At 45.6% G+C, this 17,612-nt stretch overlaps 1 protein-coding gene across 1 annotated transcript in view; it reads left to right on the forward strand.

Moving 5' to 3' along the window:
- SPRYD3 (SPRY domain containing 3) overlaps positions 1-17,612 on the forward strand; it is a 32,862-nt gene that overhangs the window by 13,580 nt on the left and 1,670 nt on the right. The window contains exons 6-9 of the mRNA XM_056857928.1: positions 5,099-5,248; positions 9,008-9,065; positions 15,635-15,754; positions 17,165-17,319. Of these exons, the coding sequence (XP_056713906.1) occupies positions 5,099-5,248; positions 9,008-9,065; positions 15,635-15,754; positions 17,165-17,319 (483 nt within the window). The remainder of the gene's footprint in view (positions 1-5,098; positions 5,249-9,007; positions 9,066-15,634; positions 15,755-17,164; positions 17,320-17,612) is intronic.

The following is a 17,612-nucleotide window of genomic DNA, read 5'->3' on the forward strand; positions in this document are numbered from 1 at the left end:
GGAGCGGGGAAACCAACCAGATTCACCAGATTAGTGTCCGCCGCTCATGTGGAGGAGTGGGGAATCGAACCCGGTTCTCCAGATTAGAGTTTGGAGATCACTGCGACAGAAATGTGACTTGTGCTTTCATATCGTTCTCTACTCTCAGTTTCGTGGTGGTAAAAACCCTTTCCACTCACTGCCAAAGTATGGCATTTGTTAACCAGAGTCTCCCTTAAATGGTAGAGAAAGTCGGCATATAAAAACCAACTCTTCTTCTTCTTCTTCTTCTTCTGTAAAAAGGAAACAAGACAGCCGGAAAATCCCAACTTCAATGAAACTATTAATATTGACTTTAAAAAAAACCCCTGAAACTTGCTCCAGACCGTAACTCTGGAGTTTTTTCTCCCTCCTTTCGAGGCTAGATCCTTGTCGGGGTAGGTCACGGCTTATGCCTGCTGCTTCCTGTTCAAGCCGTTGGCTTGGTGCTTAGCTGGATTGAGCGATTCTCAGAATTCATTGGCAACGCAGCGAGCAAGTGGAAAGGGTCAGCGGTTTTGCAATTTTTTCCACAAAGCAGAAGAATCCAAAGAAGATTGGTTCAATATGTGGCCGCGGTCTGCATGAGCGCGCTCACAAAACACTTTGGATTAAGACGCTAGATGCAAATTACACTGTGTCCTGCAGAACGTGTCTACCACTGGTCTTCTGCTGGAATGAATGCTGTATCAATCAATAATTTATTTGCAGTCATAGACCATCAAATAAAGCGAATTTACATAGTTAAATAATATAGGGTAAAACAAATACAAAATGGATTTGCTATTAAAATGGTTAAAAATGGCAAAATTACCAAGATACATAGCTATTTAATATCAAAGCAAATACTAAATATGGGTAAAATTACAAGGATTGATCATATCCGAAGCTTGCAGGGGATAAAACTAGAAAGAAAAATACATAAATGAACGTGCATTAAATCTGTAGGATTTCCTAATGAATTCTGTAGATCAGTGGTTCCCAAATTTTTCGGGCCACCTCCCCCTTGGTTCCACGAACTCAACCACAGCGTCCCCTACCCTATCCAGCAACACTGTTGAAGGGGCCAACCTCTAGCACCCCCCTTCTGCCTGCTTGCCTCTTAGTGCCCCCCCAGGTAATCCCACCGCCTCCCAGAGAGTGGTACTGCCCACTTTGGGAACCACTGCTGTAGATTATCCCGGGTTTGGGGTTTAATATTGGCGATGCGACGTTCAGCAGGTCCCTTCGCCTTTTCTAGGGGAGGCACACGATTTCAGCACAGCGGGTTCTTTCCTCAACCTGTTTTCATTTACGCCGGGAAGGGGAAAAAAAAGATAAAGCTTCTAACTCATATGGCTGCTAAGTTGGAATCTGGAGATTTCATGAATACTTTCAAATCTCAGAACAGGCCTAGCTGAGGAAGGTGTTCAATGGTTGAATTTGGGGTTTCAGTGCTGGGTGTCACACCTTGTACAATTTTGCTGGTGATACAGATTAAGCCGATGAGTGCAAATCTGTGGGTGTATGTTAGCTGTATTATTGCACATAAATGTGCACAGCCTTGTCCCTGATGACAAAGAAGAAGAGTTGGTTTTTATATGCCGACTTTCTCCACCACTTAAGGGACACTCAAACTGGCTTACAATCACCTTTCCCTTCCCCTCCCCACAACAGACACCCTGTGAGGTTGGTGAGGCTGAGAGAGAGTGACTTGCCCAAGGTCACCCTGCTGGCTTCGTGTGCAGGAGTGGGGAACCAAACCCGGTTCTGCAGATCAGACTTCACCGCTCCAAACCACTGTTCTCATCCACTACACCACGCTGGCTCTCTAGATGAGTCTCTAGAGCTGATTTTAAGAATGTGTGTGTGTTAAGTGCCGTCAAGTCGCTTCCGACTCATGGCGACCCTATGAATGAAAGTCCTCCAAAATGTCCTATCTTTGACAGCCTTGCTCAGATCTTGCAAAGTGAAGGCTGTGGCTTCCTTTATTGAGTCAATCCATCTCTTGTTGGGTCTTCCTCTTTTCCTGCTGCCCTCAACTTTTCCTATCATGACGGTCTTTTCCAGTGACTCTTGTCGTCTCATGACGTGACCAAAATACGACAGCCTCAGTTTAGTCATTTTAGCTTCTAGGGTCAGTTCAGGCTTGATTTGATCTATAACCCACTGATTTGTTTTTTTGGGCCGTCCACGGTATCCGTAACGCTCTCCTCCAACACCACATTTCAAAGGAATCTATTTTCTTCCTATCAGCTTTCTTCACTGTCCAGCTTTCACACCCATACATTGTAATAGAAAATATGATGGCATGAATTAATCTAGTCTTGGTGGCCAGAGTCACATCCTTACACTTCAAAATCTTTTCTAGCTCCTTCATGGCTGCCCTTCTCAGTCTCAATCTCCTTCTAATTTCTTTTAAGAATATCTGGTTACTAAACCTGATGGGCAGGAGTGCTCTCAGTATTTACATTCACAGGGAGTTTCTTCTTGAGCAGGCCATGGTAAAGTCTTTCCTCTGTAGTACATTAAAAGCAACAACCAAGAAACAAAAATTCTGAGTACAAAGGTGGTGCTTCCAATCTCTGAATAACTTGCGTTTATGGCAGACAAGGAGATTTTTCAGATGTCTGTGCAGACTCCAACCTGACCATTTGACAAGTGCAAACTTAAAAAAAAAATTGTGTAGGCAAGAGTTTAGGCTTTGTAAAGCCATTTCTGTAGATCCTTTACATCTTCTTGAACAATGGCTCTGCACACACTTTCTCACAATTGTGTGAGATTTGGAATTTCTTTTGTTGGTTTGTTGTTATTGCACACGGCTTCCCAGCGTGGTGTAGTGGTTAAGAGTGGTGGTTTGGAGCAGTGGACTCTGATCTGGAGAACCGGGTTTGATTCCCCACTCCTCCACATGAGCGGCGGACTCTAAATCTGGTGAACTGGATTTGTTTCCCCACTCCTCCACTTGAAGCCGGCTGGGGGTGACCTTGGGCTAGTCACAGCTCTCTTAGAGCTCTCTCAGCCTCACCTACCTCACAGGGTGTCCGTTGCGGGGAGGGGAAAGGAAGGTGATTGTAAGCTAGTTTGATTCTTCCTTAAATGGTAGAGAAAGTTGGCATATAAAAACCAACTCTTCTTCCCGTTTAAAGGCAACAAGATTGGCTAGCTTTTGTGCAGTCTAACTAGTGTTGCTCATAGTCCGTCCGTCCCCTCCAACTTCTGGACAGCTTGTGGTTGCATTGCTTCTCTGTCCTGTGAAATGGGCTTAATAATGCAGTTACAATGACTGTCTGGAAAGTGGTCTGTGTATTCAGGATACTTATCAGCCACTGTGAACGTGATGGTTTTGGTTTCATGAAACAAACATTGCAAATATTTGCTGCGTCACTTGTATAATGAACATCTGGATCCTGTTAATTGGGTCTTGAGGGCTAGTAGCGGATGGGTGTAGATATCATGCCTTGTGGCTGATGCCCTTAAGGCATCTGCTAGGCTACTCTTGGAAGACAGAGACTTGTATCTTCCCTTTTCATTTCTACTAGTGTAAGTGCTTCTATTTAGGGAAGTGCTTATGCTTTTTTGTTTGCAGAAGAGGGTTGTGTTAAGCATTCTTTAATGGCTCAGTGGTAGAGCATTTGCATGGCATGCAGAAGGTCCCAGGTTCAATCCTGGGCATCTCCAGTTAAAAGATCAGGTAGCAGGTGATGTGAAAGACCTCATCCTGAGACCTTGGAGAGCCGCTGCCAGTCTGAGTAGCCAATACTGATCTTGTTGGACCAAGGGTCTGATTCAGTATAAGGCAGCTTCATGTATTCATGAATTAAGAAAAGTATTTCCAAAGGCATAATCTGAGATTGTGTTCTATTGACAAACTGCTTTCAGAGGAGCATCTGGTAACAACCCTGATTGTTTCCTGCTTCATTGAAAAAATAGGCACCTAGATCCTAAGAATATGCTCTTAAGTATAACACCACCATTTACCCTCGCAACATAAGGATCTATTTAAATATGCCATAACCGCTGCTAGAACAGTTTTAGTGAGGAAATGGAAGCAACCGCTTCTTCCAGATATAAAAGAATGGAAGGAAAAACTGAGGGAGTATGCTACCATGGCGAAAATGACCTATATGATTAATACAAGTAACGAGTTGAAATATGAGCAGTTCTATGAAAAATTGAAATTATTTTATAAATATGTTGAGGTTTAAAACTAACAATAACAAAATAACAATAATAAAATAAAGTGGATACTAACAAAACTCAAGGATATTTAATCTAACTTTATATTTAGAGAATAATCTTGATCGTTAAGATAAAATAGAGAAATGTTAAGAGATAATTTTGATGGCAGAGTTACAACAGAGATATTCAATATGTTTAATAGCCTATATATAATGGCCATTTCAAGAATATATTATAAGCTCTATTATCTTTTTTATCGTATAACAAGTGTGAATATTTGACCACAAAATGGTGTAGAATTGCAGGGCAACGCAGTCTGCCTGATTTATTTTGTATTTTTGTATTCAATTTTTTTCTTTTTATAACTATGTTGGACACCCCTATTTTTTCCCCACTCCCCTTTTACTTTCTGCAACCTTACCTTATATAACAATAAAACTTTGGAAAGAAAAAAGAAAAAATAGGCACTAATGCTTTGACCAATGCAACTGTGCTTCTATTTACCAGAACAGCGCTCAGTAATTCTTGCACTCTAAAGGTGTTTTGTGTGTGTGTGTGTATGGGATGTCATCAAATCACAGCTGATTTATGGCGACCCCATAGGGTTTTCAAGGCAAGAGGTGTTCAGAGGTGGTTTGCCATTGTCTTCCTCTGCATAGCAACCCTAGTATTCCTGGGAGGTCTCCCATCCAAAAATTTGCCAGGGTCGAGGCTGAGAGTGTGTGACTGGCCTAAGGTCACCCAGCATGTTTCCATGGCAGAGTGGGGATTTGAATCTGAGTTTCCCAGATCCTAGTTCGATACCTTAACCACTACACCACGCTGGCTCTCTTTTGGTGGGTGATGGGCCCAGAAAGTTAGGCTAGCTGGGCTGTTGGTCCGGCTCGTTTTGATGGGTTTTTGTTCCTGTCTTCTGCAGCTCTTGGAGTACATGGGGAAGGGGAAGAGCATCATTGACGTGGGCTTGGCACAGGCACGGCAGCCCCTGAGCACAAGGAGTCACTACTTTGAGGTGGAGATCGTAGATCCGGGAGATAAATGCTACATCGCCCTTGGCCTCGCTCGCAAGGTAAAATCTGTGTTGGGGGAAGGACACAAGTCCATTACTGTGCATATGCTAATAGAGCCACCTGGGTGTGCGGCAGCCTCCTGGGGTTGTTCCTGTCCCAGCTGTGGGCTGTGTGTTAAATGATGCAATTGTGTGGGTAGGGCCTGTAACCTGGGTCTTTCCTTTGTAATTCATTGAATGGGAAAGACCCTTTCAATTTGCCCCTCCCACAGGCCTACAGTATCCCCTCCAAGCAGTGGCCAGGAAGCCACAAGGCTGGGCCTAGAAGCTTTAGAGCAGGGGTGTCAAACTCATTTGTTACAAGGGCGGGATATGACATAAATGTCACTTGGTTGGGCCGGGCCATGTGTACCATAAAATTTAATGCCAGGTACTGGAGATACAAACTTTATAGAAGACACGGGCAAACCCAATTAATGATATTATTTTTTTACTTTTTTTAAAACGTAAAATACAAACATGCTTAAAACGATAACACTCTTATAGTATTTTCTTTTATTTAATAGCCTTCGATCATTGACACCTCGGGACTGCCTTGGCTGGTGAGCCTGCAGCTGGCTCGTCATCCCAGATTGGGGCTGGGGGAGAGGTGGCTGCCTCAGTTGGCAAGCGTGCAGAGGGCTTGCCAGCCCAGATTGGGGGGGGGGGATGGCTGCCTTGGCTGGCTCGCAGGCCGGATAAGAGCTCTCAAGGGGCTGAATCCAGCCCACTGGCCTCATGTTTGGCACCCCTGATTTAGAACTTTTTCTATATTTAACCTATTTCCAGGGAAGAGTGTTACTGTCTGGTAGAAAATGTTGCAGGTGGTGACCCATTTGGGTCATACAGAAAACCTGGAGTAGTAGTAAAAGATTGCCTTCGAACATGTGCAGAGTGTATCTGCCTTGAGTCTCAGTGAGAAAGGCGCAGACTATAAATAAAGTAAGTAGATAAATAAAATTACCTTTCATTCTATGTAGGAAGGATATTTACAGCAAGGCTTTTGTTTTAAACGCAGTTGGTTGTTACAGGGAAACGTCACCCCTGGCCAAACACCCAGACATTCTTCTGTGGTTGCCCTTTCTTATGAACGTGCCCATAAGTGGTGAAATCGAGAGATGACCGTAGGGCATTCATTTGTTGTGTTTCTGACCCTCTTTTCATACTGTTTTTATTGGTAATGGAAAAGCAGCTTGGAAGTAGCCATTTTTGGCAGGAAAGTAGCATTAAGGGGAAAGGGGCTAAATAGCACTCATTGCTCCTGCCCTTTAAATCGCAACCGCTGTATTGTAGTCTACTAGAAAACAAACGTTGCCAGAGTGATGGAATAATCATGGGGAGATGCATACTTTCTCGTTGCACCCCAGGCTTCTTCATCTGGGGGTGCAACTTGCAAGGAGGATAGTAACCTCCAGGATAATCCTTTCAAGGGAAGCAGAAAACAAGACCTCCTCTATGCAAAAAGGATGACATTGGGGAGTTCCTCACTCAGGGGCATTCCTAGCAGTTTCGTGTGTGTCCATGTAAGGGGACTCGACTCCGGCTTTGGAGCTTCCTAAAGACAGGAGACTTTCCAGCTCTTCCCAGCTGCAGGATTATGCGTTCTCTTAGCTTCAGCTGGACACACCTGGTGTGTGGCTCGGATTTCCAAGCCGTGCTTTCTTCCTCAGACTGAATTCCTTGTAACAAATTAGAAGCAGGCAGGGCTGAGTGGCTGCGTTCGTTTTTCAGAGCTGGGCTGGCGCATGTCCCTGATCCTTTCCTGCCGGATGCAGCCCATCTGGTCCTGTTGTTCTTATCAACACATGGGGTCCCTTCACGTGGCCTTTCTAAGGCCAGTCCAGTCCATTCCCTTCTTCCGTTGCTTCAACTCAGGAGCTCTGCCACTGAGCCAGAAGCATTCTCCTTGATAAGCAGCCTTATACTGAATCAGACCATTGGTCCATCAAAGTCAGTCTTGTTTACTCTGACTGGCAGTAGCTGTCCAGGGTCTCGGGTGGAAGTCTTTCACATTACCGACTACTTGCTCCTTTGGACTGGAGATGGTGCAGATTGAACCTGGGACCTTCAATGTGAGAGCCAGCGTGGTGTAGTGGTTAGGAACGGTGGACTCTAATCTGGAGAACCAGGTTTGATTCCCCACTCCTCCACACGAGGGGTGGACTCTGATCTGGTTGAACCTGGTTGGTTGCCCCACTCCTACACTTGAAGCCTGCTGGGTGACCTTAGTCCAGTCACAGTTCTCTTTGAACTCTCTCAGCCCCACCTACCTCACAAGGTGTCGGTTGTGGAGAGAGGAAGGGAAGGAGATTGTGAGCAGGTTTGATTCGCCTTAAAAAGGTAGAGAAAATCAGCAGATAAAAACCAACTCTTCCTCTCTACCACTGCCCGTGCCCCCTTCTGGCAGTTCCTTCTTCATCCTGTTCATGGCCCTGGAATTTTGCAAGTCTAATCTCTGAATTAATTACTTCTGAAGAATGAATGATGGGAATCCATCCCTCCATGTTCCATGCGCTGTTCCTACGATCATGTCCTGGCTGTGTGAAGAAAATGGGTCTCCTCGGTAGCTTGAGCAGCCCAGATAGCCTGGCTTAACCCGAGTTTATCGGCGCCTAGGAGCTGCTGGGTTGGCCCTGGTTAATACTTGGATGGGAGACCACCAAGGAAGACCAGGGTTGCTATGGAGAGGAAGGCAATGGCAAACTGCCTCTGTTCCTCTCTTGCCTTGGAACACCCTGGACTGGGACCTCCATGAGTCACTTGCAACTTCACGGCGCCTCCTCCGCCTTTTTTTAAAATAAATTTTTATTTTCAAAACAACATAAAACAAGAAATAAACTAACAACAAGCACACCTTATACATGCATGCATGAATACATACATTATACATTCACAATATTAAATTTCTACGACAAGACCATCTTCCACTACTATTTGGAGCAGATCTAAATCACACTGTGCCTTTTTGCATATTCTATTAAATCATTTATAAATCTAATAGAACAGAAAACAGAACCTTTATTGGCATTTACAGTAACAAAACAAACAAGGTAAAGCAGCTAGATATGGATCTAAAAAATGAATGAATACACAGTTCATCAGTAAATTTTATAATAAACAATTAAATGGGGGTTCCCCTCCATCTTTCTCCCTCCTTTAGGACCTTGGCCAGGACCTCTGCTAACTGAGTGGTAACTTCGAAGCTTTTGTCATCCAATAAATGGGCTATGTTTCCAGTAGTCATTGCAGTAATAGATTGTGGAAGAGAACTAATCAAGCTGCATCGAAGCTGTGTGAAAAGTGGACAGTACAAGAGAATATGATGTATTGTGTCAGGTTCTTTGCATTGACACCTACAACATCTTGCTTCACGTGGTATTCCCTTGTATCTACCACTAACAACAGCTGAAGGGAATATATTAAATCTGGCCAACAAAAATGCTCTATGGTGAGAGGGTATAATTAAGTTAGAAAAATACTGGGCGATAGAGTTTATTTGATAAGAAAGGCCTAAAAAACGGGGAGGAGGAGACCTGAACAAACTATCATAGCTTCACCAAAAATATGTAGATAACAATACTTAATTATTACTGTAAAATACTGATGTATTGAACCTATTTATGGCACCTCCTTCTTCTTGGTAGCTTTGATGGCCAACGTGTAGATTCTGCTTTTAAAAGTTACAAAGGATTACCTTGATCCTCATTTGTAGAAAGAGACCTGGGTGATTAAATAGCAATGTTCCATGAACTGCCTTGTTCTCTCTCGCTTTTTCTGTAGGACTACCCGAAAAATCGGCATCCTGGCTGGAGCAGAGGATCTGTAGCTTACCATGCAGGTGAGCGAGAATCTGCGGTACCGCAAAGTCTAGGGGCATAGTGGGGAGAGTTGATCAGCAATTAGAGCTTGCATTTAGATTTACTTTCCTAGGTACCATTCTTGCTTGAATTTCTCTGAAAACAGAACCATTGTGGCTGGGATGGGGTGAAGGGGTTTGTATGTGTGTGTGTGTGTATGTAGATGGTGAAAACTGATTGAATGCAATGCATTTAAAATAACGAGGTGTCACCTGTGCAAAATATATTCCTGAAGCAGGGCTCTTAAAAAGGCAGTCCGGGCTTTGGATAGGCAAAATTCCCAAGAGGGAACAGCTATATTTGAATCCAATAGCACCTTAGAGGCCATTTACATTCTCAGAATATGAGCTTTCAAGAGTCAAAGCTCTTGTTGTCAGTTACCTGATGAAGGGAGCATTGACTCAGAAGCTCATAACCAGGGCAACAGGTCATGGTTAAAGCTCCAGTGTGGTGTAGTGGTTAAGAACGGTGGTTTGGAGCGGTGGAGTCTGATCTGGAGAACCGGGTTTGATTCCACACTCCTCCACATGAGCGGCGGAGGCTAATCTGATGAAACTGGATTTGTTTCCCCGCTCCTACACATGAAGCCAGCTGGGTGACCTTGGGCTAGTCATGCTCTCTCAGCCCCACCTACCTCACAGGGTGCCTGTTGTGTGTGTGGGGGGGGGGGAGAAAGGGAAGTTGATTGTAAGCCGGTTTGATTCTCGCTGAAGTGGTAGAGAAAGTCAGCATATAAAAACCAACTCTTCTGCTTCTGTTTCTGCTTCTTCTGCTGCTATGGTGCATATGTGATTTGTACAAGGTGCCGGTCAGACCTAGATGCCACCCTGTTATGAACGGAGGATGTATCCTAGAACACAACTACTATTTCACTTTGGCTGCGCCCTGTGAAGCAACAGTGATAAAAGCAGACAAGCCGTCTTTGGATTTAGCATATCCCCTGTTCTCGGTCACCCATCAAGGGGAATCCAGAATTTCTTTGGAACGTAGCTGGAACACAGCTGAGCTCAAAAGAAACATTTAGCTCTAACCTCTTGGACTCCCCCCCCCTTTCTGTTTCAGCGTGATTCTCGGCCTGGCTTCAGCAGAGCAGGGAGCGGCTGCTGTTCTGCCGTCACCTTAAATTCCATTCTGCTCCTGACCTTGCCTCGCTCAGTGTTCCTTCCCTTTAGCCTGGCTGTTTTCCTCTCTGTTGATAGTCTTGCTAGGGTTAGCGCCTGCCCTTTCTTCCCAGAGCCTGGAGCCAGCTGTAGGAAAAACAAACAGCCCCGTCCAAGGGCTCGGTCTTTCTCAAGATGATCCTTTTCCCTTTCCCTGTCTGCTGGTTTGTTGCCTGCTTGAAACAGCCGGCGTGCGAAACGGGATTTACCGGTTGCTTTTGTACGTTGACGGCAGTACCGTGCAAACAAATCAGACAACTGGATTGCTCTATTATCATAATTATTTTGCATAATCATAATAACGTCCCCATTTTCTTTGCAATTCCCCCAGGGGTCATTTATTCAACAAATGCGTCAACTTGGCCATCACCGCAAATTCTGCCATTTTCACCCCTTTCTCAAACAACCTTTGTAGCAGTCCACATCACTTAAGTACCCACAAATGAATGACGGGAATGTTATTTGCTCACAAGAGCTGTACAGTAGAGGCAGAGTTAGGTTTGCTTTGCATGTGCTCAGCACCTAGGCTGTGCTTAGCTACTAGAACTATTTATTGGCACTGCTTTTGATTCTGCACCAAGGAAAGCATGATTCTGCAGTCGCCAGTCTACATTGGTATGCAAATAGTGGATGCTTGCGTGTGTATATTTAGCAAACCATGGTTACACACTGACTAAACTATAGTTAGGGCAGCAAGCAAGTGGACAAGCTGGTCTCACAGTCATCCTCCTAACCCTTCTGGGGGCAGCCAGGGCTTAGTTTAGCAAGGTAAGCCATGGTTTTACTTCGGTTGGGATCTTAACCAGGGTTAAAGCAATACATTATGCTTAGTGCTTACCATGATTTTAGTGTCATATTGGCCTCTGAGTCATAGAATCATAGAGTTGGAAGGGGCCATACAGGCCATCTAGTCCAACCCCCTGCTTAATGCAGGATCAGCCTAGAGCATCCCTGACAAGTGCTTGTCCAGCCTCTGTTTAAAGACTGCCAGTGATGGGGAGCTCACCACCTCCCTAGGGAGCTGATTCCACTGTCAAACAACTCTTACTGTAAAAAATGTGTTCCTAATATTCAGCCAGTACCTTTCCTCCTGCAATTTAAACCCATTATTGTGAGTCCTACCCTCTGCTGCCAAAAGGAACAGCTCCCTGCCCTCCTCTAAGTGACAGCCCTTCAAATACTTAAGAGAGCAATCATGTCCCCCCTCAACCTCCTCTTCTCCAGACCGAACATTCCCAACTCCCTCAGCCTTTCCTCTTAGGGCTTGGTCTCCAGGCCGATCGTCCTCGTTACTCTCCTCTGCACCCGCTCGATTCTGTCCACATCCTTTTTGAAGTGAGGCCTCCAGAACTGCACACAATACTCCAGGTGCAGCCTGACCAATGCAGTGTACAGCAGGACTATGATATCTTGCGATTTGGATGTTATGCCTCTGTTGATGCATCTCCAGATCGCATTGGCTTTTTTTGTTGCTGCATCACACTGGCTGCTCATATTTAACTTTACGGCCCTCCCGTACCCCAAGATCTTGTTCACACACACTGCTGCCCAGAAGTGTATCCCCCATCCAGAATGCATGTCCCTCATTTCTGTTACCCAGATTTAGAACTCGGCACTTACTCTTGTTGAATTGCATCCTGTTCACATCTGCCCACTTTTCCAGTGTGTTTATCTAGCTACTAGATAAATTAATCCAAGGAAGAAACAAAGTGCTACGCTGAAGCCCTGCTCTCCCCCGAAATCCTTGTCAGATGCTCATTCTTGTTGTCCCCTCTCTCTAGTAGCTGTGAAGTTGGGAGGGGGAGTGGGTTGAAAGGCTCAAAACTTGCTTAAATCTTTTTTTAAGTTCATGGGAATTTCACACCTTATATCACTTTCTGCATTCACAAGGAATGATGGAATGCATACCCAGCCCTGGTTACAATAGAATCAGCGTCCCATATAGATAGGCTTGACCATATTTCCTTGAGACAAAAAATGGGACATTGGGATGGCAAAAATGGGACAGGGGTTATGTAATATTCTGTATTCATGAAAAAGCAAGACGATAAAAAGTTTTATTGCATTTACCATTATTCTTCAGTGACAGAACCCATACAGAAAAATTTAGGTACACGTAGAGGGCACCTCTTTCTGTCACTCCCTGCCTTCTCCCCTCCTCCTTCCTTCACACTCTTGGCATGGAGAGGCGGAGCTAAGCTCCGTGTAGTGCCACCCGATCGGAGCACTTTTTCTATGAGAATTTACCCAGCCATGCCTGCATGCAGCATGAGAAATGTCAGAAACAAACGTTGGGAGTGTAAGTAAAAGTAAAGGGTCCCCTGTGCAAGCACCGGGTCATTCCTGACCCATGGGGTGACGTCACATCCCAACGTTTACTAGGCAGACTTTTGTTTATGGGGTGGTTTGCCAGGGCCTTCCCCAGTCACCTTCCCTTTACCCCCAGCAAGCTGGGTACTCATTTGACTGACCTTAGAAGGATGGAAGGCTGAGTCAACCTTGAGCCGGCTACCTGGAACCGACTTCCATTGGGATCGAACTCAGGTCGTCAGCAGAGCTTTTGACTGCAGTACTGCAGCTGACCACTCGGTGCCACAGGTGCAAAAATGGGGTGCAAAATGGGACAAAATTGACATTTTCATTAAAAAGACGGGTCAGCCGGGAAATATGATAAAAACGGGACTGTCCCGTTCAAAACGGTACGTATGGTCAGCCTACGTATAGAAATGTACTTCAAGTACTTGAAGGGCTATCATATAGAGGAGGGTGCTGAGTTGTTTTCTGTTGCCCCAGAAGGTCGGACCAGAACCAACGGGTTGAAATTAAATCAAAAAAGTTTCTGTCTAGACGTGAGGAAGAATTTTCTAACAGAGCGGTTCCTGTGGAACAGGCTTCCTTGGGAGGTGGTGAGCTTCCCTGGAGGTTTTGAAGCAGAGGCTGGATGGCCATCTGCCAGCAATGCTAATTCTATGACCTTAGGCAGATGATGAGAGGGAGGGCATCTTGGCCATTTTCTGGGCATGGAGTAGGGGTCACTGGGGGTGTAGGGGGGAGGTGGCTGTGGGTTTCCTGTATTGTGTAGGGGGTTGGACTAGATGACCCTGGTGGTCCCTTCCAACTCTATGAGTCTATGAAATGAGATAGAGCAGATAAACAGTTGGCGTCTCTGGCCACTGGCCACGCTTCCTAGGGGAGCTGCTTCACAATTTTAAGATTCGTTGCTGTAAACCAAAGTCAAAAGATTGCTGTTATGAGTTCTGTGGCCAACTGGCTTGGGCAGATTTTCTGTTCCTGTCAAGGCCAGGAACATCCCAGGCTCTCTAGCTTTCGCCATCTGGCGTGCGTCGTACACCTCCTTTGATTTCTAATAGTCTTCCATGTATCCTTGGAATGAACTAGCAGCTTGGAATGGAAGAACACATTCTCCCTATTCAGGATCCTACCACTTTATTCGACAATAGACTTGTCCTTTTTTCCCCTCTGGAGTGCTTAAAAAGAAAAAAGCAACAGCATAGACGGCCTCAAACCGTCATCTTACGTTGAACGTCATAAACGAAACAGACCCAAATTGACTGCCATTACTTTAGTGTAAACCCATTAATAATAATTGTATCTTGTCTTGTCAGATAAAAAACTACATCACATCGCAGTCTCTCCAATATAACAGAGAACGCTCCCGAACAACGAATTATACATAAATCAAGAATTGCTCCCAATTAACTGGTTGAAGCACTGGTGTCAGGATGTAGATATCTCAGCAGGCTCATTAAGTTTATCAGGCCGTTGGCAGGAAACAAGATCTGCTTCATTGGTGATGTTCAAATGTATTATGACTGTTCGAGGCCATCTATGCCGTTGTTTTGTTGCTAGGTAAGCTGACAGGAAGAAAGTAGACTCCTTTGAAATGTGGTGTTGGAGGAGAGTGTTACAGATACCCTGGACCGCCAAAAAAAAACACCCAAATCAGTGGGTTATAGGTCAAATCAAGCTTGAACTGACCCTAGAAGCTAAAATGACTAAACTGAGGCTGTCGTATTTTGGTCACATTATGAGAAGGTAAGAGTCACTGGAAAAGACAATCATGCTAGGAAAAGTTGAGGGTAGCAGGAAAAGAGGAAGACCCGACAAGAGATGGATTGACTCAATAAAGGAAGCCATGGCCCTCAATTTGCAAGACCTGAGCAAGGCTGTCAAAGATAGGACATTTTGGAGGACGTTGATTCATAGGGTCACCATGAGTCGGAAGCGACTTGAGGGCACTTAACGCACACACACACGTGTTTCAGCATATCATTTGTTCTTTTTCTTTCTTTTTCATAAAAAGACAGGAGATAGGTGGACTGCTGAACTCCGCCTCTCTTCACGAAGGACCTTCCGTCTCCCTTCCTTTCCTCAGCCTTCATAGGCCTTCCCAGCCCCCTGCTTAGTTCTGATCCCCTTTTTCTGCCCTTGCTGAGCGGAGGGGATTCCCTAAAAAGGCGCTCTGGCTTGGCAGGCCTTTGCAGTTTTTCGACGCGCTCTGGAATGTTTACACAACATTGTTCCCAAAGTTTCCTTAGCTACGGGGGGAAATATTTACTGCCCTTTTGCCTGTGGAGGCAAAAGACCTTTGGCCACTGGCCCGTGTTCTGGGCACCTGCGCCCACCGCGTAGCTGAACTCAGAGAGCCCATACCAGGGCCTTTCAAGGGGTCTGCGGTCTTGTCTTTCCCCACCCCCTTTCCCCTTTTTTTCTCGGCTGCCCGGAGGCAGGGAATAACCCCAACTGTCCAAACTTGCCTGGCTTTGATTCTGGGTGAGGAATCTTGAACCTGGGACCTTCTGCATGCTGAGCAGATGCTCTTCCGCTGAGCCACATCCCATCCAGCCATGTGACTGAGGCAGGACAGGTGGCAGCAGTGCAGCTCAGGGGTATCGATGGGGTTTCCTTCTAGAGAGCCAGCGTGGTGTAGTGGTTAAGACCGGTGGTTTGGAGCAGTGGACTCTGATCTGGAGAACCGGGTTTGATTCCCCACTCCTCCATGTGAGCGGTGGAGGCTAATCTGGTGCACTGGATTTGTTTCCTCGCTTCTACACACGAAGCCAGCTGGGTGGCCTTGGGCACGTCATACTCTCTCAGCCCCACCCACCTCACAGGGTGTCTGTTGCGGGGAGGGGAAGGTGATTGTAAGCTGGTTTGAGTCTCCCATAAGTGGTAGAGAAAGTTGGCATATAAAAACCAACTCTTCTTCTTAGATTTTTGAGCATTTTATTGCACTGTGTGTATTGGGTGGGCAGGCTGGGTCTTCCAGAAATCTTACGTTATAGACGAGGTGTATGTGTGTTCCCCCCCCCCCCATCCCCAACCTTGTTCTCAGGTTACACCGTTGAGTCTTTTCACCTCTTTTGTAGATGACGGCAAGATCTTTCACGGGAGCGGAGTCGGGGATCCCTTTGGGCCCCGCTGCTACAAGGGAGACATCATGGGCTGTGGGATCATGTTCCCGCGTGATTATATCCTCGACAGCGAAGGTGAGCATTGAGAACTCGGTGAAACATGGCCCTGGGCAAAGCAATAAATGCGTATGTTGCGGTAGATGGGCCTTGGAGTTTGACTTGGTTTGGCGTGAGTCTATATAGTTGGGCAGATGGTGCCCCCCGGACAAATCCACCCCCTGTCTGGGGAGGGGTACCGTCCAACTGCATACTTGCCGAGAGGGGTGCTTTAGAAGTCACAACCACCAGGAGGTTTCACTAAGGGGTGACCTCCCCACTGCTCACCTTCTAGGAATTTCAGCTCTGGGGTTACACCAGAGAATGTCCAAAAGAGGACAATGGAACGCTCCCATGACCGGTTCCTGCATTCTCCCTGAAACCGTCTTTTCCCTCAATGTGTGAATTGGTCCTGCTGGGCAGAAAGCACAGAGCTGTTTGGGTCTAACCATCAATGTACCTGTCAGAAATAGCAAGGCAGCCAATATAGCTTTGCTGCAGCCACAATAGTAATTGCTAAGAACTGGAAGCAAATAAACCTTCAATTAAAGACTGGAGAGATAAGATATGGATGTATATGCGGATGGCCAAACTTAGACTCTTTACATGGTAAAGATATGGATGAATTAAAAAAAAACATGGTCTAAGGCCGCTGCATATTGGGATAAATTGGCAAAAATGGATCTTACAGGTATAGTTAATGAACAATAGATTAATGTGTTTTTAATAAAGGAATATAATAATAGGTTTTTAAAGACTGTCATAAAACCGCTCCGGAAGTCCAAAGGTGGAAGGCACAAGGGTGGGTGGTGGTGGTTTGGGCACTGTATATTTTATAAAGGATAGCATAGAATGCATTTGTTTTAGATGTAGTAGTGCCCTTCGTGTGGTTTTGTATTTTTTATGTATTTTTTTGTATTGTATTATGATTTTATTTTTGTTTTGGTTTTGTTTAATTATAAAAAAGCAATAAAAATTATATATATATATATATATATAAAAAAAAAGAAATAGCAAGGCTGACATATCAGTATCTGAAAAGACAAGATCTAGATTTTGGGCATCTAGATGGAAAGTCCCTGGAAAATCCCCGACTGATGTCATTCAGGAAACCAGCCTGAACCAGTTTAGGCCAAAGCTGAGGCAAGGTCCAGCAATAGGTACAGTGACTCTGCATTGACCTGATTGGTGGCTGGTGGTAAGGAAATGTATATATGTGGATATCTCTGTTACCAAAGTGTGGGAGATATTGGTGGATGGAAGCCGTGTTGGAGATTGCTGTGAATCTAAACACTGTAAATAAATCAAGCACTGTTTTATGTAGCAAGGATCGTCTGGTGGGTTTTCCTGGGACTCTGACTAATCCGCTAGCTCCTGCAACAGTGCCTTCTGCGGTGAGAGGCCCTGAGTGTCGTGTCCTCTCACGCTGGCTTTGTGGGTGTCCAACAGGTGACAGCGACGACAGCTGTGACACGGTGGCTATCCGGGCCAAGCCCCGGGGCGTGAGGAATGTCCTGTACCTGAACCAGGAAGCAGAGGAAGAGGACGATGAAGAGGATGATGGCGAAGACATGGAGCAGGAGCACGAGGGCAAGAAGGTGGTGGTAAGCGCTGGAGAGGCTGGGGGGGAAGGGGAGGAGGTGCTGCAAAAATGTTTACTCGAGTGCCAGCTGCGTCATGCAGTTTCCTGATAGGCTTGCACACAAGGAGAGGCATATGGGACAGGGAATCGCTCTAAGGTGCATGGGACCGAGGCCATTTAATCATGGTGTAGCGGTTTGGAGCGGTGGAGTCTGATCTGGAGAAACGGGTTTGATTCCCCCGCTCCTCCATATGAGCGTCGGAGGCTAATCTGGTGAACTGGATTTGTTTCCCCGCTCCTACCCACGAGGCCAGC

This window comes from Euleptes europaea, chromosome 1 (assembly GCF_029931775.1).
Source record: "Euleptes europaea isolate rEulEur1 chromosome 1, rEulEur1.hap1, whole genome shotgun sequence".
Lineage (NCBI taxonomy): Eukaryota > Metazoa > Chordata > Lepidosauria > Squamata > Sphaerodactylidae > Euleptes > Euleptes europaea.